The sequence below is a fragment of the Mauremys mutica genome, chromosome 7 (genome assembly GCF_020497125.1).
Source record: "Mauremys mutica isolate MM-2020 ecotype Southern chromosome 7, ASM2049712v1, whole genome shotgun sequence".
NCBI classification, from domain to species: domain Eukaryota; kingdom Metazoa; phylum Chordata; order Testudines; family Geoemydidae; genus Mauremys; species Mauremys mutica.
In genome coordinates this window covers 20773035-20799611 of record NC_059078.1, presented here as the reverse complement: position 1 = coordinate 20799611, position 26577 = coordinate 20773035, and the positions used below count along the sequence as shown (strand labels likewise).

The window sequence follows — 26577 nt, the reverse complement described above, 5'->3', positions numbered from 1 at the left end:
CCATGCAGACTTATAATCCATGGAGTGGAGTGGCAACTCACCTCTCAATCTTTTGGCAGTAGGACCAGAGAAGGAGGCACATGCCCTCTGCATGCCCCTTTACAGCAAGGTAGGGCCCTGAAAATTATATATAGCCAGTCCAAGCTTCCAGCACAGAGCCACTCTGCTGCTCTTTGGCGAAACAAGAGCACTGTAAGTAAAGTCACTACACACCATCCACTTCCATTATCGAGGTGGTAATGTCTGTGTGTGTTCACATCTCTCGAACAAGGGTAAATAAGGGGATGCTGGGAAGTACTTTGTTGCAGTAACTGGAAATCCTTTAAAACAGATTTCTGAGTGTCAGACTGTCTCCTGCTAAAGGGCGGGGCACAGAGTCAGAGTTATGAGAGCTAGAAAGGGCCGCTGGGGTCCGTGAATCTCAATGTTATCAACTCTCACAATTTCATGGCAAGTCTTGTGGTATTTTCCTTAAGACCACAGCTCTTGGGGTCACATGAATACATCAAAATCTCAGCCTGTTTAAAAAGGAAGTAAATTTCTAGTCCTCATGGTTATTAAGAAAAGCTAGAAAACATGAATCTTGCTGGCTCAAAGACCAGAACGCAAATAAAAAGCACCCCAAACATATTATTTTTTGAAATCTCATTATTTTTAAGTCATCTAATGATGTTTTAGGGTCCAACTCATGATTTCTGAATGCTTCGGGTCAGAAATACTGCCATCTATTGCAGAAACGGTCTCCTCTAAGCTATTTTTGATTCTTAGCAGCAATGATGCCTTAGCCACCTCCTCTGGGAGTCAATTCCACTGTCCAATGGTTCCTTTTCCTATTAACTTAGAAACTTTCCCCCATTATTTTGCTTAATGCACGGCACCATCCTGTGCAAATTTCCAAGATCCTAATGTGTAAATAAATTAAGTATATATTAAATACAGAGTCTGGTATTTATATCACATGTACAATATGTTGGAATGTGTGCGTCAAATACGTGTCATATTTTCTACCTAGACAGAGAGAAAGGTACAGCAATGTTCTTGAACATGGCCTTGCTTTCCAGCAAATCCAAAGGATGCATTCTACGTTAAGGGAATGTTTACATTTAAAATGCTGTAGCAGCTCAGCTGCAGTACTTCTGTTTAGAGACTCCCTACGCCGACAGGAGAAGCTATCCTGTCGGTGCACATAATCCACGTCCTTGAAGGTGGTAGGTAGGTCGACAAAAGAATTTTCCCTAGTGCTTATATAGGGACTTAGGTCAGCTTAAATGCATCGCTCAGGGGTGTGGATTTTTCATATTTTTATATAGCACAGGGGAGATGGTTAAGGAGAGGAGCTCCGGTAAAACTAAAAGGTAGGTCTGTGCCTTGGAGCAGAGCACAGGCAGGTTGTTAGGCACAGTACAGCAACAGTTAGCCATTCTTCCTTTGCTGCTCCTCACATCATATTCCCTTGAATCAATTCGTTCTTTCCACCATTATTTTCCTTAGCCAAGTGACAGAGCAAGACCTCCCACCCCCAAAATAAAGCAGTGCCCATACTTGGCTCCTGCTGGGGTACAAGTGCCAGAGAATCCTATGAACTCCAGCTTGCTTTTGAGCACCGTAGATAACAGTGGGACACAGTCTGAAAGCAGCAGAAGTTGTGCCAACATTTTGATTTGCAAATCCACCCACATCAGGTACCCAAACAAGATCAAATGTTGAGTTTCTATTTGTGCCACCAGTACAAAGGAAAACTAGATGGGCCAGATTCTGATCTCGGGCACAGTAGTGTAAATCCAGCATAACTCCACTGAAGTCAGAGGGAGTTATGATGAATTTACACCCAAGAAAATGGGATCAGAATCTGGCCCAGAAATGTTTAGATTCTAGTCTGGTTATTTCTTATTCTGTGCCTATCACCAGGATAGCTGAGTGCCTTCAAGATTAAAGAATAATCAATGAAAATAACCTCTAGTATCCAAGAACTGAAATGATAAACTTGCTTCAAAATGTGAACATGTGAACCACAGCTCTGACCTGGAACTCTCTCATTGGTGATCTCCGGGGGACAGAATGAATATCGTACAATAGATGAATATGCTGTCGCATTTGTTTGATCCCAGTACTGTGGCCTGGTGCAGTTTCATACAAGTTGCCCCAAAGTGTGTGGCTGGACACAGAATGGGAGGAACTCTTCCTCTACTGTACCTAGGGTACTGTCTGTCCAGCCGCCCATCCCTAAATACAAAGCCAAACACCCTGACTTAAGAAGAGTGGTTCCTAGATATTGACACAAAGAGGATGCTCTTTAGCTTGGGCAGGACCCAGTGGCAATCATGCTTACTAGACACACAAATTACAAATGCATATTGCAAGGTCACCCAGGCAAACCAGCCCCTTGCTACTAAGCTGCTTAATCGCACATACGTACTTGAACAAGATCCATCAACAGGCCAGCAGCCACCATGCCCAAACCGGCCAAGAGGAATGGCACGAAGATCTGGGAGACAATGGAGAAGGACGTCTCTGGGAGAAATCCATTAGCCGACCTGGTCAGCTTGCAGGTGAAACCTCTCAGTTTCTTCCCATGGAAGCACAGCTCCAATTGTAGCTGAGTGACCACCATGGTCAAATGCTATTAACCCATATTCAACAGGCAGAGCACAAAAAAAAGCCAGGAACTCACACGCATCACATGCCCAGCTGCTTGCTCCACAGTTTGAAGACGCTTCTCCCCAACCTAGCAGTGAAGCCACAGTCCTTTAGTTTCCTCTTCTCCTTCTCCCTTCCAGAGGACCACAGCAAGCTTATCTTCCAAAATCAGCTTGACTTGGTTGAGCTCAGACTGCGAGGAGCCTCATGGAAGCTCTTTCTCCATGTTACATCCAGAAGAATTTAAAAGAGAAGAAAGGAAGATTGCTGAGATGTTTGTGGATAAATACTGATGTTCCCACCCCTGCTCCAGCTTCCCCCAGCTCAGCGAAAACCAGAAAGACCTGCTCCTCAGGCTACGGCATAAGAGTCCCTGCGCAAAGAGTGACAGGCCACGCAGGAATCCCTCAGTGTTCTCAAAGGCACAGGTGTCCTTTCTCCTCTGGTTACATTTCTTCGCAAAACATGGCTTGCCTTTGATACAATGGTTTAATATATAAGCTGGTGCTGAAGTAGCCCCACCATGTGGGGCATTGAACTTTTCTCACCGTTCCAAGGCTAAGGGGTGGGGCAATTAATATCCAGGTTTTCATTTGGTTTCTCTCAAGGTCGCTGAGAGCAGGAGTCCACGCCTGTTACAACCCCGGCTATTACCCAGCTCCCATCGGGAAAGGCAGCAAAGCTGCACTGGCTGTGAGAGAACGTTTGCCCCGCCTGACCCCCTTTTCGCTCCCCCCCTCTCCAGTCTCGTCTGTGGTGTACAAGCTCAGGAAGGAATAATCAGCTTATGTCAGCTGTATCGCTGAATGACTGACTTAAAAAAATTCCACAGAACCAACCAATGAGCTTCAAAGAGAATACCCTTATCTGCTGTCATCACGTCAACTTTCAGCTACCTTGCAAAGACCAAGATAAAAGTCACAGCAAGAGCTTATTTAAGGTAGCTCTAGAATCTCACTAGACCATGGGGAAAGAAGGGAAAAGTTTCCAATAGTTACTATATGCTCTTTCACTTCCTGTCCTAAAGCTTAGTGCAGCATTGCTGCATGCTGCTGAATAGCTCTTGCGTTCCACCCCAGAGGTGGCTTCACCTCAGTGCTTCCTGCTTAAAGATATATGGCCAAAGTCACTGGCATACGCCCATTGACTTCAGTGTGGTTGCGCCCATTTATGCTAGTAAATTTGTATCATTCTTTGTAGAGATGGGCCTAAACTATAAAGCTCAAATCCAGATCCAAACTTATCCAAACTTGGGGGTGGGGGCGTTAATGGAACTTGGAAGGAGTTTTGTCAGGGATCCTCTGTGACAGGATGGATTAATTTAAATCAGCAAATAGGAAACCCTGATTTAAATCATCAATTTTCATCATGTTTTGAATTTGTACTTTTCAGTTATTTTCCTGAAGAAACGTTGATTCTCACAGGTTGATAACTATTAAACCATGTTGATTTGCAACTAAATATAGCCTTTACTCTAAATTTGGTGCTTCTTTCTACTAACCAGGAGGGTACACTATAGCTGTATACATTATATAGCTTAACGTACAATTATTCAGATTCTTCATTTTTATAATTTTTGAAAATGGCAAATGATTCATTTCTTATTCACTGTCTGGTGATTAACTTTATTTTACTTGTGATTTGTGTCAAGTCCTATTTGGATGGAAATGCAAATTCAATTAAAATGCTAAAAAACTGCATTTTACTTGTTTTAATTAAATAAATGTGCTGGAAACAAAAGGGGAAAAAAAGCATACCAAAAAGTTTATCAAAACATATTTTGCATTTAAAACTAACCTGTTTATGAAGTATTATCTGCAGTTAGTGAATTGAACCGATTATTTCTGATCGCTGTGTCCTTCAAGATTTTAGAACTAGTAGATCTCATCCTCTCACACCTAGTTTCTATTCGTAAATTGGAAGAGAAAATAACAAGCTTTCCTGCTTTTTCAACTCCTAATTGGCTTCTAAATTTTGAATGAACTAGTCACTGAACTGAACTAGTTGAATACACTGAAATGAAGAAAATATTCTCTCTGCAGTCAAAAGCTGGCTTAAATACATAACTCCTCTACTCCCATGTGCTTAGCTAGTGGCTGCCACCAATTCAGTGGCTTTCTTTCTTTCAAAGTTGGCACCAAATATGTACTATTGAATGCACTTTTTTGTATTTAATTTAAATGATTTTAATAGATAATATTTAAATTTCAAAATTATTTTAAAATGTTTTTTTAAAAATACAATTTAATTTAAATAATCTGATTTCAATTTAAAAAGTCTGGTTTTTTAAATCTTCACTTTATACTCATCCTTCTCTGTAATAATTTGGATGGCATGTTAGGGTCTTGGAGTCAAAAGGTTCTATATAAGTTATTTGTAATGAAAGGGAGTTTGGACAGCCTGAGGTATTAGAAATTGGATACTGAGCCTTTCACTGATCAGTTGCTGGTTTAAATCCAGCCAGTCAGTAGTGATAGAAATTGCTGGCTGTTTGGTGGCCAATGCAAAGAGTTTGCTTGTCTCAGTCCAGTTCCTAGCATTCAAAATCAACATTGAAAAACCCTCTTTACTATATTTGGCATTAGCTGGCCTCTGAACAGGCATTCTCAGCAAGGAGATTTAAGGACACATGGGCCATGGACTCTGAACTAGTATTTGTCTCCCAGCGCTAAGCACACTGGCTGGGAGTGTGGATACCTTCCCCAGCCCTAAATTCACACAAATACACACACAATTATCAAGTCTATAGGGTTTGGCTTCACAAGGATCTCCAGGTAAGTGTTACAGTCCACAAAGCAAAAGCCCTGACTCCAGATTCCTGACTCAGTCCTTTGCTGCTCCCAGAGATGATGACCAGGAGCAATGCAGGGAGGCAGTATCCTCAAAGCCAGTGGGATTTGGGACTCCATCAATAGCAGCACATGGTGGCTGTCAAGAAGCAAAGAAGGGCAGTCATGTCAATCCTCCCTGCTGGAGGAGAGCTCAAAGGGATGGGAACAGGGGAGACTGAACAGAGAAGCTCTCTCTAATGCCTACAAAATGGGTTTTATGACCCAGTCTGCTTCTTCCCACCAACAATTTCAAGGTAATAGGATGAAGCTCTGGTTCCACGCAGAAGTCTGAGGTCAACTGAGTAACGAATGCAGGACTGGGTCTAGGCAGCAACCTCAGGATTTCAGGGGTTTGCATGCATGATGCAGATAATCAATATACACAGTCCTAAAAAGTCACTGTACATTGTGAATCGCTTGTTCATAGGCAAAAGCATTAGCATAAGGAAACTATCAGATTGTTTGAAAGACCCAGGTGCCATAAAGTGACATCATAGCTAGTATCTCCTATATTAAAGCTTTGGCAAGCTGGGGTGAATGAGTTTATCACTCTCTGTCACGCTCCATTACTAAGCAAGCACAATAAAGAGCATTCAACTGGCAAATCACCAGGCAGGTTAACTTAGGCAGCCCATGTTTGCACACTGGCTTTTTTTATTGTACACTTAAGGAACCTCTGATAGAGTCATATATCCAGAGCCTCACCCCTTCCAGCACAAACTGTCCCACAAGGCAATATTTTGTTTACACTAAAGTTCTTTGGGGCAGAAAACCATTTCTGGTTATATGCCTAGACAGCACCTAACACAGTGGGGCTCTTACCCCCCTGACCGGGGCCTCTAATGAATAACTTTCAAAAGAAAATCAGAAGCACTCAGAGGAGGACAGGGAAAGACACAAAATGCCAAAGAACAAGATTTTAAACACATTTTGTTTGGATGCGACTTATCGTGGCTGCAGGATGTGGTAGCACGAGCTGTCCCCAACAGTGTTGTTAATACCACTGTGGCTGGCCACCTTCCTGTCCTCCGTGTTTAGATCACTGGAGGGCAGGGTTGTTAAGCACCAATGGGGTCCAGGAATAAGAACAGTACTGGTACTGCTAGTTCACTGCCAGTTTGGGGCAAATCATTTCAATTTCATTTGTAATGTATTTATCTCCCTTCCTCTATTTGAGCAGCGACAAAAAGGAGAGGAGGGAGCGTTTACATCCAGGTGGACTGGGAGCAGGAAGACCACGAGTGAACAGTGAGGAGGCCAGAAAGGAGCACCAGGGAAATGCTGAGTTCCTATTCATTCAGCAGCAGCAGCAGCAACAGGTGGTTTGGGATAGGTTACGCTGGTGGGGAGGCAGAAAAGGGAGGAAGAGTCAAGCAGCAGTGAGTCTGTCCGTGGGGAGGGGGACTCCAAGTGCTAGCAGCTGGAGCGCTTGTCTTTCCACCAGTGAGCTTCCACTGGGTTGATTTCTCCCCTGACTGGTTAGGAACTTGGCATGAGAGGGAAGGGTACTATCTAATTAATTGTTTGTAATTTCTGTTGGAGAGGGGGAGTATTTCACTTCCTGTTCTAAACTACAGAGTGACGTTGCTGTGCAACTGTTTAACAAGTGGCACGTGCTTCCCCAGAAGTGACCGCTTTTCAGGAAACACTTTACCCGCCACTGTATACATGATTTGTAAAGCATTTGTGTGAACATTAGATAAAAAGGTAATTTATATTAAACATCAGTTATTAATAAAAAAGGGAAAAAATCAAAATAGAGAGATTAAAAATTAAAAACCAAACCAAACCCTCTATATGTTAAAACTCCATTAAGGGGGAGACAAAGCCGGGATCAGGAAGGTCTTTCTAAATTAAGAGGCCTTCTGCTGAGCTACTGACACATAGCATCTTCTGTTCTAGGAAGGTTCTTACAAGAGTGGATAATGTGTACTGCAGTATCTGGTATCAATTGGTGAATTAAGGATACTGCGCCAGTCTTAAGAGGCAATTTCCTTTGCTTCTGCAGGTCCTAGCTGATCTCCTTACACCACAAGAGTAATTGAGGGGCTGAAGAGAAATAACTCCAACTTTTTGAAAATGGTCAATACCAGCATGGGGCTTTCAGTGTCACCATATCAGATAACAAAGGGGCACGCTGACCTGATAGCTTGCTAGTCAAATACACAGGGAGCAAAAATAGGAATGCAAATCTGAAAAAGCATTACCCATTAGTAACACATTGTTACCTCTTGATTGTACTACGGACATGAACTGTAACTCTACATGTAAATTGCCTACAATCAGTTCTTAGTCTAATCAGAACTTAGACTTTAAGTAATGCCTATCACAGAAAACATGTTACACAGGCTGGAAAGCAACCCAAGTGATTCATTAGAAAGCGTTAGAAACAAACATGGAGAGCAACTTGGTTTCAGCAGGTTTCATTTGGCACTAAGAAGAGCACTAGGGAGCTCTGGGGCTTGGAAGCACCATAGTGATGCTTTTAGTCTCCAAGGGATCTGCAGGAGAAGACATTCCACAGGCCTCACCTAGAGATAGCCAGAGCACTGCAAAAGTAGCTGTGTAATGCTGGTTTAAATTTGGGGGTGGGGAAGGAAATGAACATCCAAAATGAAGAGAGATCTTCTCTCTCATATCCACCCAACCTGCTGTAACCCTTTCACTTGTACAGATCCAGGAAGGGAGAAAAGGCAGGACCTCTGAAGCCTGGTAACAGCACACCACACACACTCATACGGAAGAGCTTTTTACCCTTACCTGAACATAGTCCAAAACCATCCCAGCCAAGACCATGCCAAGCCCTGCTAACAGGTACGGCAGGAGCACCTGCAGGCCAATTGCAATGGCCGATTCGTCCTGCAGCTTTGCCATGGGCCCTTTCCCCTCGGCTGGCTGCTTCTGCTGTGAGACCAAAGGGACATCCTCTGCTTCCCGGCTGCCAAGTCTGCTGTCTTTGTGTTTACCCTTGCTCTTTGCTTTGTGCCTGGATTGCTCCCCATTTTTCGGCCTGCCTTCCTTCCTCCGCTGCCGAGCTTCCTCCTCTTTCATCTTGATCCTTGCAAATCAATGGCTTTCTAAAGATGCAAGACAAGAAACAGGCCAAAGTGAGAGGTGATAAAAGGGAGAATCCCATTAGGTGGGTTTGTTTTTTTTTGAGAGCGAGAGAGAGGTGCCCTTTGTATTCAACCACAGTTACCTCCTTCCCATCAGCTTTAGGGCAAAATGCCACCTACTCCTCCAAGCAGTGGCACAGATTACTAGCTGATCCAAGTATCAGTCCTTAGACTTTCATCTAGCCTCTCATTCCAGGCCACTGGTTTTCCTCTCCATAATCCCATGTCCCCGCACTGGCATGGGGTCATGCCACTCCTGCTGCCATGCATTCTAGCACTCACGCAGTAAAAGGCCAGGCACTCGCCAAGGAGACTGCAATCCGGGGCAGTGGTCATGGATGTGCCTGCTTCCCACACTCCGTGAGTTTCCCAATTATTATGTGAGGGGGACTCAGAGGTAGACTCAGCAATTTGTAGGCTCAGGACCTTACCTGGTATAGGAAACTGACATATTATATCCAGTAGGGGGCAGCAGTGCCAATGCTAGCCCCTTGGAGGCCCTAAGCAGGAGTATTTTGAGGTTCCCCCGCCCACACAACATATACTAATAATTAATATGGGGGCCCTTGACCTGCTCAGGGCCCTAAGCAATTGTTTAGTCTGATTATACCTAGCGCCAGCTCTGGGGGGCAGTACAGTACAAACGTATGTTACAGCACGGAGTCACTCACTAGCTGATGAGCTGATATTTATTTGACCATGTGTCAGATCTCCATTATACCATTCTTTCACACCTATCCTAACACATACAAATATGGGGACCTCAAGGTCAGGGCCATCCCTAGACATTTGGGTGCCATATGCAGCCCCTCCGCAGCCTCTCCCCGCCCCCCCCCCGGGTCTGGGAGGCAGGAGCTGTGGGGGGGGGCACTTTTGGGGGGCCCAGAGCGGCCCGGGGATTAGCAAGGGGCTGGGAGCAGCCCGCTCCGCTTCCCTCGCCCCGGCCCCAGCTGTGTCGCTCGGGGGAAGGGATCCCCCACTCACCAGCAGTGGCAGGAAGCGGAGCAGTTTAGCCCCAGCTCGCTCTACTCTGCCAGCTCCCAGCCGCGGCGCTCTGCTTCCCGCCGCCGGTGAGAGCCCGGGGCAGTCCTTTCCCCAACCGGAGCACATGGCTGGGGCCAGAGCAAGGGAAGCGGAGCGGGCTGGGGCCGCGTCTCTCGCTTCCCGCCGCTGGTGAGTGCGGGGGGAGGGGTTGATCCTTTCCCCGCACTCACCGGCGGCGGGAAGCGGAGCACCGTGGATGGGAGCTGGAGGAGTAGAGCGGGCTGGGGCCGGGTTGCTCTGCTTCCCGCCACTGCCAGTGAGTGTGGGGTTGCTGGGGGAAGAGGCGGAATGGGGGCAGGCCAGAGGCGGGGGGGGGGAAGGGTAAGAGGCAGGGGGGAGGGAGTTGTCTGGGGCCCCACACCCCCTAGGGACGGCCCTGCCCCTTGCGGGGGGGCCGACCGAGGGATAGGGCTGGTCGCCAGGGCTTCCACGTATGCAGCATGCAGCTGCCTAGGGCACCGTGAAAATTGGGGCAATTTGGTGCCCTAATTTTAGGATGCCCTACACAGCTGCCTATGCCTAAGGACAGCCCTGCTCAAGGTCATATCTGTCTGCAAAGCATCTACCATGCCTAACCACGGTGCCATATTAGTGGCAGATAATAGTGCAATGTGACATTTATTTGATGGCTCTGTGAAATAGACTGGTCTCAGCCTGCTCCTTGGTCACGTGGCCATATCAAAATTGGCACTAACTGGCCCCCATGTTGGCAGGCTCATTACAGAGGCTACGGAGAACTGACTCCCAATCCCACTGGTCTGATCCAGTACCTGGTCTCTGGATGGTTGATGTTTCGTGATCTGCAGTTCAGAGAGCTGTGGACCGAATGCATGGGATGCAGGCCTCAGACAGATGCATCCTAACCCTCAATTCCTCTAGTCCAGGTAGCACTCAACTCTCCTCTCAGCTTGGCAAACATCTGGAGAGTCACAGAGTTTAAGGCCAGATGCCTTGGAAGACCAGACCATCTAGTCCAGTGGTGCCCAAACTTTTCCTCTCATACTTCCCCTTACCAGTAATGGAATGTGTCCGTGCTTCCCCCCTAAACCCCCGGGGCCAGGGGCGGAGCCATGGCCAGGAGCGGGGCTGTGGCTGGGAGCGGGGACCAGGAGTGGGGGCTTGAGCTGAGGCCGGAGTTGGGGCCGGGGGCCATAGCAGAGCTGGGGGCAGAGTGGGACTGGGTAGCGCTCCCTCCCCATCCCCCATGGGAGCTGATCCAGACCCCGCCACACACCCCAGATGTTTCTCCCCCAGTTTGGGGACCACTCTAGTCTGATCCCCTGTGTACTGCAGGCCACCAACACCGCCCAGGACCCATGCTGAACCCATCAAATCTGATTAGACCAAAGCAGTGGTTTTTAACCTGCGGCCCAATCAGCACACAGCTGCAGCCCATTGGACATCCTCAGGTCCATACAGATCGTATTGGAGGTGGCCCACAACGGTAAATAGGTTGAGAACCACTGGCCCAAAGCATTGCAGCCCAGAGAAAACTGTGTGGGAGGAGGGTACACACAGCGAAGGGGTAGGAAATACAGCTGTAGAAAACAGCTGGAGCCAGGGCATTGGAACAATTTGTAGGGTGGGGCTGCTGAGATCAATTGAACCAAACTGTAAACCCTGGATATGATGGAAACCACTTCAAGCCAGGGGGTGCGGGAGCCAGCACCCCTAGTTCCAGTGCCCCTGAGCAAGCGGCGGGGGGAGGGAGCACCCTGACCCAGCACGCCCCCCCCCCGTTTCAGGCACTCACCAGGCTCTTTGTCCTCCCCTACCAGGGCAGGCCTCTACCCAGCTCTCGCCCCGCGAAGAGGGGGGCATCGCGCAGCTGCACAATATGCAAATGAAGGAGGCAGGCGAGGGCGCCACAGCTGGAGCCGGGCTCGCCGCAGCGGCGGGAGCTGGAGCCCGGGCTCCGCCGCCGCCCGACGGGCGCGTTGCAGCAGGAAGCGCCGCGGCGGGGAGAGCGGCAAAGAAAGCGGCAGCGGCTGGGAAAGGCCCTGCCCCGCCCCTGCCGAGCGGCGGGCGGGGAGTGACAGGCACGGGGCAAGGGAGGCCCGGTCCCAGCGCCGCTGCCGCAGGCCTGCATGCAGCGTGCACGTTGCAATTATAGCCTCTGCTTTGCCACAACTGGTGCAAGCTGCGGTGGTGCCGCTGGCCCGCCTGCAGCCATCAAGGCCGGCCATGGCACGGGTAGCGCCTGCAATCCAGTATGAGCCCCCACCCCCGAACTTCTGAGCAACTTCCTCACTGACTGCTGCTACCCTGCAGTGCACATCGGCCCCAGACCCCTCTTCCACTGTCTGCAATGAGGCTCCCAGCCGGGCGTTAGTCCATGCGCTGTCTGCAATGCACAGCCTCTGGCCCTGGCCCCGCAAAGCTGGGTGCAGAAATGTCGGAGCTCCAAAAACCATGCCTGGACACCTGAAAAGAGAGACCCTATTTTTCAATTATGCAGCACCCTTAATGTCCACTAACATCAATAGGACCTGCAGGTGCCCAGCACTTCAAAGTCAGGGTGCTTTCATTTAGGTGATAGAGGGCTTCAGGAGATTTTCTGTCAGTGTAGTTAATCCATCTCCAGGAGAGGCAGTAGCTATGTCAACACGGCCACTGACATAGCGCTGTTTACACCAGGGGTTAGGTCAGTATAACACAGGGTATGGCTACACTTTTAGAGCTACACAGCGCTGCCGCGGCAGCGCTTTGAAGTGTGTGTGTGGCCGCAGCGCCAGCGCTGGGAGAGAGATCTGCCAGCGCTGCACATACTCCACCTCCCCGAGGGGATTAGTTTACAGAGCTGGGAGCCATGCTCACACTGATGCTTTGCAGCGCTGTAACTTGCTGCGCTCAGGGGGGTGTTTTTTCACACCCCTGAGCGAGAAAGTTGCAGTATTGTAAAGCGCCAGTGTAGCCAAGCCTGTGTAGCTTTTTCACAACCCTGAGCAACATAGTTATATTGATGTAAGTCTGTAGTGTAGACCCGATCTAAATGTGGAGTTTGGTACCTACCTTTAGGCATCTACATTTGAAAAAATTTGCCTTTAAATGTTTGCCTTAATTGTGACTCAAAACCATAGACTGAGTCCATCGTCAGAACTATGATTAAGACTCAAGAGTTCTCTTTTTCCAAATCTTATGCTCACACCAGGAGATTTTGCTTCTGATATATTAGCCTTATTAGGTGCATCACAAAAGAGAGGGCTTTATCTTTCTTTGAAGCATTCTGTCTTGGCCACTGTTGGTGAGAGAACAGCAGACTAAATGGTCTATTTTTCTGCTCTGGTATAGCAGCTATTATTAATTGTTTGTTAATCACTAACAGTGTGCTAGGCCCTGTACAAAACGCAGAGGAGGAGATATGATTCTTGCCTCAAGGAATTTACAGTTGAAGACTCTCATCCTGCAAGTTGTTCAGTAGATCCCTGAACCTTTCGATGCCTCACTGAAGTTAATGGAGGTCTGTGCAGATGCAGAGGGTCCACTCACAGACTGACTTGCAGGGTTAGGGTTTACATAGACAAAACAATTCAGGCACAGGGTACACTGACTGATCTGTAGAATCTCTGCAGCTTAAAGCACAGTTAGTATTTGTATTGGTTACGATAGGTGTGCAACAGCTTTTTGACAGATTAACAGTGTTCCCAGAAGAAGTGAGTTTTAAGGAGGATTGGAAGGAAAAGGGGGTTTTCCCTGTATATCAGGGACTGGAAAGGGTTAAAAATATTATGGCCTTTTTGCTGTGAACCTGCCCCCAAAATGCTTGCTGCCGGCCTTTTTAATGAGAGATAAAGACAAACAGAAAAATAAAAAGTTAAACGTAAAAGGATCTGTGTGCATGAAAAAGTCCTACTTGAGGTGAGTAAGGGATGCAGAATGAGTTTCAAAGGAAACAGAGGCATAAGACAAAAATGGAGAAACATGTAAGGGTTAAAAGACTCACCACAAATTCCCAGCTTCCCAGAAAGCCATCCACAAAACGGGAAAACTCAACAAAATAATGACAATAATTTACAAAATAGCAAGACACAGTGTTTACCTAGTTACCTTTTAATATAAGTGCTAGTACGTTCACACACACACAACAGTCATTTACGAGCTGGACCCAGGCCTGTCTTTCCTCACCAATAACACTTCTCAAGAGACTACCCACGTGCTCTGTCGATTCCTGAAGCTCAGCTGTAAATTGATAAGCATCATAAGAACGACAAGTCTCTCTGTGACTCAGTTCTCTATCTGTGGCATGAGGATAATAGCACTTCCCTACCTCACAGGGGTGCTGTGAGGATAATATAGCCTTTTGTGAGCTGCTCAGATACTATGGTAATGGGGATCATATAAGTACATAAGATAGATAATAAAAATAGATAGTAGAAAATCTCCATTAAACATAGACTTTGGCCCAGTACAATCAAAAAGGGAACGTGGCAGTTGCTGAAGTTTCTTTCATCCAAAAACATTTCTTCAGTCTGTTACTTCAAAGGGAATTTTTTTTCCTTCGGACAGTAAAACAGTTGGATATCAAGAAAAACTTCCCGACAGTGAGATCTATCACATCGTGAAAGTCTTCTCAAAGGAAGTTATCAAAGCCACATTTGTATTTAAAACTAGACTGGACAAAGCACTGGAAAATATACTGAAGGCAGCAATCGTGTAGCTTAGCCCTTCGGTGGAGAACTAGATGGGATCTAACAGAACTTTTCTCTCCCACAATTCCATGATTCTATAATAGATGCTGTTAAAAGCTGAAACTTTCAGCACTGGCCTGAGTGAATGAGAGGCTGCAGTTGTGAAGGGGAGACAGAAATTTCCTCATTTTTAAAAGTATCTACATACCTCAGGTTTAAAGTTTCCTGGGTGAAATCCTGACTTCATTGACTTCAGTGAGAGCAAGTTTTCTCTCCTTGATATTTGTTTCAACCCTCTCTAGAGTCAATGTGCTAGAGATATGTTTTTACTACTCCTGGCATATAAGCACGCAAATCCCATTAAGCATGTTTAATCATTGCACTCATGCAAACTGATTGAAGCATGCAGCTTACATTTTCAAAAAAATTCAGGATTTAGAATCATTACCTCAATGCCAGAACTGTGTTGTATCTGAACGAAGTCCGTCCTGGAGGTTAGGTTGTTATGCTAAAGGTTTCATAAGGACAGAATGGTGTCCCCTGGCCTGGGAGTCCATGGTTTGAGCAGGGTAAACTTGAGTTCTGTGAGCCCTTGCAAGTGACAGTAACAAAACCCTGCAGCTGCTTCTGTGCTGGGACCATGCATTACTTCTGAACGTCATTTCTAAAATGATCAGGCTTAAATTTCAGCTCACAGAGCGTTATTGTGTGTCTTAGCTTCTTTGCAAATGATGCCTCCCTTACAGTGGTCAGAAGAGTTTTTTTTTCCTCCAGGGGAAGGCTGGGGGATGAAGTGCCAGTTAAAAATAGTGGCCTTGACAAGACATTTTAAGACTCGTAGCTCTTACTATGCTATCAATTTACAGCTCAACCTAAAGAATCTACAGAGCAAGTGGGAAGTCTCTTGAGGAGTTTCACTATTAGGAAAGTCAGAACGGGTTTCAGCACATAGATTAAATCAATACTCCAGTGTTCTACGGTACTGGTGCAAATCATGACAGCTTCCAGAAATGCTACAACAGTATTATGAATCAATACTATGGGAGACTAGTGTTCTTCTGTGTAAGGGAGTTGTGTGTGGTAGTTTAGATTCTGGGCATAAGGATAAGAAATATATTGTTTGATGGCGGGCAGAGGACTTTATACGTGCCAAAGTCAGACATCTGTGTGACGGTGTTGACTGCAGCTGACAACAAAGAGATGCAGAGCTGGATATCAGGAGCCGATGATATCACCACCTCTCCAATGAGTTTCTTGTATATGTTGAAAAGGGGAACGGGCAACATAGATTCCTACGGGAGTCTATAATGTGGGTCTTGGGGAAGAGAAGCATTTGCCAATTATGAACCTCTGGAATCTGAGAAGTATGAGCAGAGCTGTCATAGTGCTGCACCATCTTCTTCAAGGTCTTTTGTGTGCTGATCAGCAACACCCTTCAGCTAACAATATCAAAGGCAGCTTATGCATCCAAGAGGTTTTCCCATTGAAAGAGATGCCCTGTGGGACCTAGAAAGACTCCAGGTGATTGACTCCAGTTTGCTATGTTGGAGGAGCGTATGTAAGCAGCCAAAGCAAGAAAGATGGACTGTTTCAGAGAGGCTCTTCACTTCAGCCTGCTAGAGCTCACAACAGTCCATCTTGCACAGATCAATCTCAAAAAGTCATTGCCATAGTCAGTGCATTCTTCTAAACGCAGACAACACTGCTGTGCTGGTGTACAGAGATCACCAAGGAGCAAAGAGCAGACCCCTGCTGAAGGAGACCTTCTGGTCAAGTAGGGGGAGTTCCATCAAGCTGAAATAAAACCTGAGGGCTAAGCAGAAAACTGATATATGCAAGGATTTCAGTAAGTAAACGCTCAGCGGATAGAGTACAAGCAGGGTACACTGGGTATCGGCTTCTATGGAAAGCTGAAAACACAAAAAATTCTGGAGCAGATACAGAGACAGGTGAGAGGGGGGGTTTCGGATGCCTTCAGGAGGCATTGGAACTTCCCTCCAGTCTATGCATCCTCTCCGACAGGGCCGCCCAGAAGGGGGGGGGGGCAAGTGGGGCAATTTGCCCCGGGCCCCACAGGGGCCCCCACAAGAGTTTTGCGGGGTCCTTCACTCGCTCCGGGAGCCCCAGAAAACTCTCATGGGGCCTGGGCCCCCGGAGCTTCATCTGCTCCGGGTCTTCAGCAGCGGGAGGTCCTTCCGCTCCAGGACCCACCGCCAAAGTGCCCCGAAGACCCACGGCAGGGGGTGCTTCCGCCCCAGGTCCCGCCGCCAAAGACCCCAGGCCCCCTGAATTCTCTGGGCGGCCCTGCTCTCCGATGCCTCTCATTTGGAGGGTAATAAAGAAAGTCATTTGGGATAGAACCAGGTTCACCCACCTAGCTCCCACATGGCCAAGAAAATCGTGGTTCATATAAGATGGCTGGTAGTGGTTGGATTGAGACTTAGTGTCACAGAAACCCTGTGTTTATCACAATCCAGCGCAGCGTATCTATTGGACTGGCTCCTGTGGGAGCGAGAGCAATCAGAGTTCTAGCTGCTCTCCAGAAAGAATGACGCGTCATTTGCTCATAGCAGAGCCTGGACAGTGTTCATCTAACTGTGCAAAGACAGGAGGCCAATTTGTGCCAAGTTGTTCTCTGTCCCCACCAACCTGGAATTACTGCATGCTGCTTTTCCATAGTCCTACCAGAGTGTGGGTAGCAGCCTTGAGAGCTATGAAGGAGTTTGAGGATTGTTTCCAGCTAGGATTCCACCCCGTAGCATCTCTCTCCTCTGACCTCTTCTATTCTCCCTGCTCCCTCCACAGAGCCTTCACTTAGTGCTTAATAAGCTCTTTATTCCCCCATTCATACTATTCCACTTTTGTTCCTCTCCTGGAAAGTAATTTTCCTGGCAGCTATTACTTTAGCCAGGAGGGGAGGAAGCTATCAGCCCGTTTCTCTATTCTGTTCTGTAAAATTTCCCACCCTGACAAAGGAGGCCCCTTCGGCTCTGCTGTGAAATAATTTTCTTCCCAGGATCACTTCAGGGTCCCGTATTATCAAAAACGTTTCTCTGATTAATCTCTTTTGCCCTAGGCAGTAAAAATGAAGCCAGCGTTAGCTAGCTAGACAGAGTCTACTTAAGAGATACCTCAAAAGGCACTTTACAGATAAGATATGTCTTCACTGCAGAATTAACTCAGGTGATCAGCACCTGGGTCTGAGCACCCAGGTTAGCCTAGCTTGCATCTGAGCAGCCACACTGCAAAACCATACCTGAGTTACTGAGGCCTCACTTCCTCATGTATGTCACTAGGACTTCTGGGGCCCTAGCCTGTGGTTCTTTGTGCTGCACTAAGGGTAGGTCTATACTTACCTGCCAGGTCGACGCGTAGCATTCGACTTCTCGGAGTTCAAACTATCGCGTCTAATCTAGACGCGATAGTTCGAACTCTGAACGCGCTCCCGTCGACTCCAGAACTCCACCACTGTGAACGGCGGTGGCGGAGTCGACGGGGGAGCCGCGGACTTCGATCCCGCGGCGTCTGGACAGGTAAGAAGTTCGAACTAAGGTAGTTCGACTTCAGCTACGCTATTCGCGTAGCTGAAGTCGCGTACCTTAGTTCGACCCCCCACCCTAGTGTAGACCAGGCCTAAGATGAGCTGTGCTATGATTCTTTCCCAGTGAATGTTGGGAGAATCGGTCTGTCCTTCTGGGAGCACAGGGGAATTTGTGGGAACATACTGGAAGACTATCAGCACTTAAGTAATTAGCCTGCATCCTCATTGTGAAGTGGACGGGTTACCAGCCCAAGTGAAAGCAGAATCTAAGCTCTAACCCCACTCAGGCCAGCTAGTCTGGGTTTAAAGCACCAGGAACTCGAGTGTGAGGTTTGTGAGTGGATGGGAGAGAGGTTGGGGAAACACCTGAGTCAGAGCCTGTGTTAACTCTGCAGCGAAGACAGACCTTGGGAGGTGTGAGGACCCTTTCATTCTTCTGAAAGGTGTGAAGAAAAAGAGCCTGGGGAGGTGGCTGGGTGAGCTGGCAGGAAACCTACCTGGTTTCTGTGAGAATTTCAATAAAATAAAATCAACATTTTTTTAAAATCTCCTTCCTCTGAAGCATCAGGGATGGCTATAGATGGTGATGGGGCATTGGATGAGGGGAGCTATGGCTTTGAGGTGTTACTGAGCTTTTTCTGTCTCAGGTGCTTGGTTGACTGGTTCTTGCTCACATGCTCAGGGTCTAACTGATATCCATATGTGGGGTGGGGAAGGAATTTTTCCCCAGTTCAGATTGGCAGTGATCTTGGGTTTTTTTCCCCCTTCCTCTGCAGCATTTGAGTGTGGGTCACTTGCCAGGATTATCTGGGTATATCTCACTTATTTCCCTGCCTCTTTGGGGGCCTTGGGCACTGGTGCACCTTGGGCTTTCCTGTCCTCTGCCTGTGGCACATAATAGTTTAGTCTCCTGTGGGCTGTAATACTTTGGTCTAATTTCAGTTGTTGGGTTTAGTGTATGGGTGCTGGGTGGTGGTGGTGGCCTGTGATATACAAGAAGTTGGACTAGATGATCTGGCCTTAAACTCTATGATCCTATATTTCCATGGAACGTTTCAATTCGGTCATTTCAACATTTTCCAATGGAAAGCTTTTCAGCGGAAAGTTTCCCACCAGCTCTGCTCTGAAGTTCCTCACAGCCGTCTCTGTTTTTGACTGACTCAAATGGCGGTATGTCATCAACAAGTTTTGTCACCTCACTGTCACTTTCACAAGAAAGAGCGATTGTGAAATGGACTCTGCGTATACCATAGAAACTGGAAGAGCTGAAAAGGAAGCTTTTATCTGGGTAACCATGTCTGCATCTTAGCGAGCTGCTTGGTTGATCAGGGTTCATTAGAGAAAGGGCCAGACCCAGCACTGAGTAGGTTCCCAGTATTTAATGGTGTATCAGACCCTAGGATTCTGTGTAGGGTCATCTGTTGAGGTATCTTGTTATCCGGTGCTGGAGTCCTACAAGAAGGAGTAGTGGAATTATTGCTAAATCATGACTAGCATGTGGACTAGAACAGATGGAACATGAGACTGGGCCAGAGGTTGTCCTGAAGGAGAGCCCTAGGAACAGCCAAGTTTGGAGAGAAAGTGTAGGCTGAGGTTTGTGTCGGAGTCACCAATAAGGTCAAAACAGGAAGGGGGTAAATGTGGATTATGTAGGTATGCTGTCTTCAGAGCAATGTGGCAGCTCCACCTGCTTAACTTGTATTTGTGCCTGAATGGAGCTGGCATGCTGGCCGGCTCAGTTTTCTAGACGTCCCCTTGGAAAATTCTCCCTCTCACCAAAAATTGCAAAAAACAAAATACACTGCAGTGAGCAGGGCACTTAAATATTTATCATTATTAGCACCATAGGCCACATGAATGTGGAGCAACATATATCTGGCTTATTGCTTTATACTTCTCATTTCTGATTTTATTTTAGATTTGTAAATTAATTTTAACACAGATAAGGCCCAATACAGGATGATAAGCTCCATGAATATTAGTTAAAAAATCCTGTCAATATTGTTTTTACGAATGTAATAATGTACAAAAGACTGTACATCATAAAGCCTGTATGTAATAATGTACAAAAGACTGTACATCATGTATCACACATGCATGTAATACATTCAGGGCATTAGATTTTAGTGTGATTTCCACCCATTTTGTTGCCCACATGAATTTATTTGCTCTTTTATGATACTCAGGTGACATGGGAAACTTGTACCAATGTGCCACTAGATGGCAGCAGCATAGCGTGACATCCTGTTCAATCCCACTCTCAGCGGAATATATTGTCTAGCATGCTGATTTACTGGAAGACTCATAGTCTTGGGATTCCAAGCCTGTCATTTGTAGGTCAGGGGTTCAAATCTGGCCCAGGTCAGCAGTGGTTAGAAATTTTTACAATCTGACAGCTGTTCAGTGGCCCATGTGAAATGAGTTTGTTGATTTCCATTCCTGTCTCATGGACAGGTGCCCATATGATAATTGGTACTAATTGGCCCCATTGCAATTTCCTAGCAGCATTTGCAGAGAAGCTAAAAGACTGAATGGGCCACAGAGACTAAATTCCCCTCTCACCTCTCTGGCTTGTTCCACAAGGCAATGGATTCATCTCTGTGCACAAGCCTCCCCTCTGTAACGATGCCAGAAGAAGAATGCCCTGGCTTTGTTCCTTGAGGGAGAAAACCACTGCCTGAAATGATCTCATTCAGGATAGGGGCACAGAAGATAGGAAGGGTGATGTGTAAAGTCCGTTAGCAGCCAAACATTAAGGTGCTATTAATTTAGTACATGATACTCAGATATTCTAGCAACGGGGCTATTCAATACCATTAAACATGTCAGTAACATGTGTTGTTGACAGATCAGCATAGCTGCACAGACAGACTTTACCCAAAGCATTTAGTCCAGCCATAGTGGTGACCTAGCTTTAAAAAAGAAAATGGATCTGAAACCCTTTTCTCATCTTGAGAGTCTTCAGGCTTCAAAGGTTGAGGGGAGAAGGGTCTTTTTGGATCCCCCACCCTGGAAGATGTTTAGCTGGCCATACTCCCTACTCACCTCTTTATAATCCCATGTGGGGTTGGAGCAGCTGATACTCTCAGGACACCCCATGAGATAAGCAATGAGCCTAGCCAGCATGTGACTGTGAAACAGTTCAAGTTTGTGTGTCACATAGCTTGTTCCGTTCAGATTTGAGAAGCATGTTGCTATGCAAATCTCTCTGAGGAGCTGGGCACCTCTCCAGTGCACAGATTTGCCTTGCTGCTAATGAATCAGCCTCTTTTGCTAATTTACCTCCCAAGCTTGTTTACTTGGAAACCAAGAGTTTAAGGAACAGGGCTCTCTCCATGCATAACAACAACCTATTTTAGATGGTCTTCCTCTCTCGGTCATATTTCTGGACGGGAGGCACAAGTGAGGGTGCCTGTTTCTAAGAGGCACTTCCAGGAAACAGTCCCAAACAACATCAGGCCATGTCCATTTTGAGACCTGACATCTCAGGGTGCCAGCGCTTCTGCAAAACAGAAAATGCCGTGAGAGCCTGTGCTGGAATTCATCTGCCTTGTACCAAGGACCTCACAGCGTACGTTTGTTATTTAGCCATTTCCCTATTTTAGTGAGGAACACAGCCTCATATTCCCACACAAGGGCTCATCATTCACGACGCTGTCACAGCCACGCAAGGGCAAAATGAACACGCCGCCTACCACTCCCCTCCCCTCCCCCGAACCTTCACAGGGCAGGACTGCAAAGGAGATGGCATCTCGACGGGGAACATTCCAGATGCCGTCCCATCTATGGGGTGCAGGGTGCTCTCTCAGAACAGCCCACAGAGAAGACAAACCAAGCTCCCCTTTGTGGTTCCCTCATAGGCATCCCTAAGAGAGAACTGGAGACAAAACCATTCAGTGTAATTAAAAAACAAACAAACCAACCACCACATTAGAAAGAGAGAGGGGGCTGAACTGAAACCCTGACCTCACCACCTCCAAATGTGAGGTTTGGATCCCGTTCTGAATCTTTGCCTCGAGCCCAACTCCAGCATAAGCCTATTCTTAATCAATACACGCAAGGAACATGGGAAAGCGATGACCAGGGCTGGATTAACTCTCCTGTAGGCCCGGGGCTATTAGATTTTGTGGGGCCCCTGTATACAAGTTTTTTCCTAATTTAAAATAAAATTATCCCCATTATGGCATTGAGGCTATTAACGCCATACTAAACTTGCTTTTTAAAGCCATTCTGTGGTTACATTTCAGTCTTAAAACATGTAGAATATAGTTAAGTTAATTTGAAATAGCCTACTTCTTGCCTTAGAACAGCTGTTATATTAGTTTCTCTCTGGGAAGGAGTTTGGGTCTAGGAGGGGGCTCCAGCCTGGGGCAGGGAGTTGGGGTGCAGGAGAGAGTGAGGGGTGGAGGCTCTGGGAGGGAGTTTGGGTGCAGGAGGGGATTCTGACCTGGGGCAGGGGGTTGGGGTGCAGGACGGGGTGTGAGGTGTAGCCAGCCAGGAGGTTCTTACCACAGGTGGCTCCCGGATGGCGGCGCAGCAGGGCTCAGGCAGGCTGCCTGCACGCCATGGCCCCACGCCGCTCCCAGAAGTGGCCGGCTGCTGGCACGTCTCTGCACGCCCCTGGCAGAAGGTGGACAGCGTGTCTCTGTGCACTGCCCGTGCCCCCAAGCACCGCCCCTGCAGCTTCCATTGGTTGGTTCCTGGCCGATGGGAGCTGCAGGGACGGTGCTGGGGACGGGGACAGCACGCAGAATCGCCTTTCCCTCCTCCAGGAGCCGCAGAGACGTGCCAGCAGCCAGCCGCTTCCAGGAGCGGCGTGGGGCCATGGCATGCAGGCAGCCTGCCTGAGCCCTGCTGTGCCAGGGCCCCCCTTAGCCCAGGGCCCTGGGCTGCAACCCCTAAAGCCCGTGCATTAATCCGGCCCTGGTGATGATCTGTGTCTATTAGGATTTTCACCACTGATCCATCTAATCCAGTGTCCCCAATAGCTGATGTTTCAAAGCAAAGAGAGAAATGCACAATACACCTAGCCATGGAGGGGAGAAATAGTATTTAGACTTTATCCAGCATGTTTCACCTTTGAAGTATTTTAGTGATATTAACAAATACATTACATTCAGCTCAGAGTCAGTGCTAGCCCATTGGGGTCCCTCAGCAGGAATATTTTTGCACTGCCCCAACACATACTAAACAAGTGAATGGAGGCTCCCTTCTGCTTGGGGCCATAAGCAATTGCTTAGTATGCTTACGCCTGGCACCAGCTCTGATTCACCTCATGTGATTAATTAGTTAAAATTCTTTCCTGAGTTGGATATTGCATCATTTGCGGTGCATATATCAGGCATTATTTCCAGACATCCATTAAATGGGCGTTACACACCGTGGAGAGTAAAAGATGCTAGCAGCCCTAACTCAGTCTTTCCTGGGCTGTCAGTGGTCTCAGACTTTTTAGTAATTGCTCCTCAGAAAGCGGAACAAGAGCAATCTAAGTTGCCTTACTATATAATGGTGTGCGGTGCTGACTTGTGTATGCACGCAGCAGATCCCACAGTGGTAACCATGTGTTTTCAGAGCAGATTTACAAGCTATTGAGAGGGCTTTAGGAAAGGGGAGAGGGACTCTCTTTGCTGGAACAAAGCAGCTCCAAAGATGGGCAAGGATTGTATCATTTCTGCTGCTCAGTCCAGTCTGAGAATGATTTCCTATTATAAATACATGGGGCAATGGTTCTGAATCTTTCTACTGCTTCTGTTTTGCACTTGTTAAAATAATCCATCGTTCTAAGGCACTCAGCCCCATGTTATGCTTTGCACCATTAAATACATTTAGAAACACATCATTGCCCTGAAGGAAAAGGAACAATGCTTCCTTCCAACCCTCTCCTCCCACAGATTAATGCCTCATACTTAAGAGGAATCAGATCTAGATGGTTTATTCCCCAGAGCACATACGTATTAAAGTGATTTTATTAAGTGACTCACAAAATGATTGTTTTGAAGCATCTTTCCAGTTTGTTAGGCCATTTCCTTGGGCACCTATTTTATCCTTGGGTTTTGCTGATCTAGTTCCTGAACCTTTGCATTTAATTTCTGAGCATTTTGTGTTGTTTAAAATACATAAATTGTTCTAATGGATGCTCTGTCTGTCCTGTATTTCACAATCTGTAGTTTTGTGGAAAAAATAGACGTTATCAAATTTGTTTTCGAATTATCTGGACTGCATGATTCAGGGTTTTGGTTATGAGTGAAAGAGCCTTTCAGCTCCATGTTGCCAGTGCTCGTCTTACTCAGGTCAGTAATGGCTGCACGTTATTACTGTCTGATGATTATTTAGAGGCCTGTGAAATGAATTGTTGGTCTCAGTACAGTTCCCAGTCGACAGGTGTTCACAGCACAGAACCCACCAGCATAGCTGACCTGGGACTAGCTGATGGTCGCAGCAGAGAGGTCAAGGCTTGTCTGGATCGTGGAGTCTAAGCGTGGATAGAGCCATTATCACAAAGAGGCATTCAAAAATAAAAAGGAAATGATACATAATATAATATGTGGCAGTTAAAGAAATTCAGCATTTGGGTGTCACATTTGCAAAATCAGCCTCTAAAATTGCAGGTTCAGTTTTACTCACCTCCATTTTCACATATCTGAACCTTCCATTCTGTGCATGCAAATTGCACATGGGTATTATGCAGATGCAGTTTGCACCAAGGAAAATTCAGATGTGAATCATTGCATTTGCAGTTTCAGTGGCCACTTTTGAAATCCTGGAAGGTGCTGAGCTCATCTCAATCCATTCAACTTCAAAGTCCGCACCTCTCAGGATGTGGCTCTAAAATAGGGACAAACAAATCTCAGGGCATAAATTCTTATTGGTTGATTTCACCTTGGTTCAGAAGAGAATTGCGAAGCCCTCCAACTATCAAAGCCTCACAATCGGTACCACCAGCAAATGCTTAATGCCAGAAGGGTTCTGTGCCCTAAGCTCACATGATTTGGCAGAGAGGGGCTACATACATTTACATGGGTCTGCTTGCTCTGACATCCGAACAAGTGATATGCAGGGGTCTGGCCACTACTCCAGCCTTGGGGCTGAACTAGCAGCTATGCAGCCTGTGCTGCAACTACTCCACTCCCCGGCCCCAGGTTGTGTGTACGAGTGTATGGATTTCAGTTCCCTTGTACTTCACCCACTAGAAGTATTGTGGACATATGAGCTGTGTAATATTCTATGCTTCTATAGCACTTTCCATCCAAGGATCCGCAAGCAATTTACAGGATCCCCAAGCAGATCAATTAATGGTGGGATGGCATTTTTTGGGGGGAAAAAAAGCAATATAAATGTGTGTTACTGTTATTTTTAGAGAAGGGCAGAATATGGATCCTGATCCAAACTTTCTCAACGTTCAAGGTTGTTCACGTCCAGAACTTTAATTTCTTGACATCAATTATTGGTAACATTAACTAGCTATTAACTATCCATTAACTAGCTAAGCCTCGTAAGCCTATCTGACAAAGATCAGAATTGTCACTCCTACATTCCAGATAGGGAACTGAGGTGCAGAGAAGCTAAGCGACTTGCCTGAGGTTATGCAGCTTGTCATTGGCATGACCGGAAATAGAAATCCAAGAGTCCTCTCCCAGCAATTCTTCTGCTGTAACCACTACATACAGCACTCTCACCCACTGTTCCAATGCAGTCCCTTTTCTGAGTTATCGGCTCTCTTTAGGGTCCACTCTTGCTCATGGTTCTGAGCAGTTCAAGGTCTACTCATGTGAATAAGGGTTTGAAGAACTGGGCCCTTATTTTGAACACCTAAAGCAATAACTTTAGGCAGCACTTCTAATCATATTACATGATTTTCACACTCCCTTTTCCCACCCACAAAGCACTAATTTCCCCTGTTGACTCTCTCCCATAAATACAGTTTTTTTCGACAGTCCAGAATGGGAAGGGAGCAAAGACGGAGACAAAGGCTCAATGCACAGAGCAGATCTGTTCACTTGGCCTCATTGCCCTCCCCAGAGCTCTGAAAACAATTAGAGGCATCCTCTAATTGGGAAGAGCTAGGTGTCCCCGGTCCCCAGCTCACCCGCCAGCCTGGCAGGTTGCACACACTAGGCTCTCAAGGTTTACAGGCAGGTGTTATTGCTCAGTGCCTGAGGTTGCTCAGTTCAGCTGGGGCCTCGCCAGGCTTTCTGAAGAAAGATGTATTTATTTAGAACTGGCTTATGAGATGGAAAACTGGTTTCTATATTTAGCGGGAAGCACCATCTGCAGATTAACACCAGCAGTATCTTCTTTGGGGACTGCTGCATTCTTATGGGAAAACGTGCCACTATCCTCTGTGGCCTTTTTAGGCATAGTCCTCCCCAGAGTTGTGATCTGGTAATATACATATTAACCATTTGTAGATCTTTTCCCCTTCAAAAGCCTTGGATTAAGAATTAAATAGCCTCCTGGAGCACAGGAAGATAGGAATTTTCCAAGCCATGGGAAGACTGTTGTGTAGGATTTGCTGGGAGATTTTTTCATGTTGAGAAACAATCCTTTGAATGAGTATGTGCGTACTCCTTTGTTTGTCAACCTTGGCCGTTGTCACAGGCTAAGCGGGGCATGGCCACATCACTGCTTGAAGGGGAGACCTCCAAGGAACTCCACAATTCTGCAGCAAGAGGTAATTCACTATTACTGGAATCAGTACCGTGCCAGTGCTCCAGTATGGTGGACGGGAGTGCTATGGTGTCGGAGGTACCATCATTTGGACGAAATGTAAACCCACAGCA

At 46.8% G+C, this 26577-nt stretch overlaps 1 protein-coding gene across 4 annotated transcripts in view; it reads right to left on the bottom strand.

Annotated features, from left to right (window-relative positions):
- SLC41A3 (solute carrier family 41 member 3) overlaps positions 1 to 11625 on the bottom strand; it is a 35643-nt gene extending 24018 nt beyond the window's left edge. The window contains exons 1-2 of one of the 4 annotated variants that reach the window (XM_045024801.1): positions 11382 to 11625; positions 8229 to 8545 (exon numbers count right to left, since the gene is read on the bottom strand). In XM_045024801.1, coding sequence (XP_044880736.1) covers positions 8229 to 8519 — 291 coding nt within the window. In that variant the 5' untranslated portion in view covers positions 8520 to 8545; positions 11382 to 11625. Of the gene's footprint in view, positions 1 to 2416; positions 2632 to 2671; positions 4878 to 8228; positions 8546 to 11381 lie in introns of those variants that run through there. The other 3 variants (XM_045024802.1, XM_045024804.1, XM_045024803.1) reach the window with 3 other exon arrangements.
- Positions 11626 to 26577: the final 14952 nt, after the last annotated feature.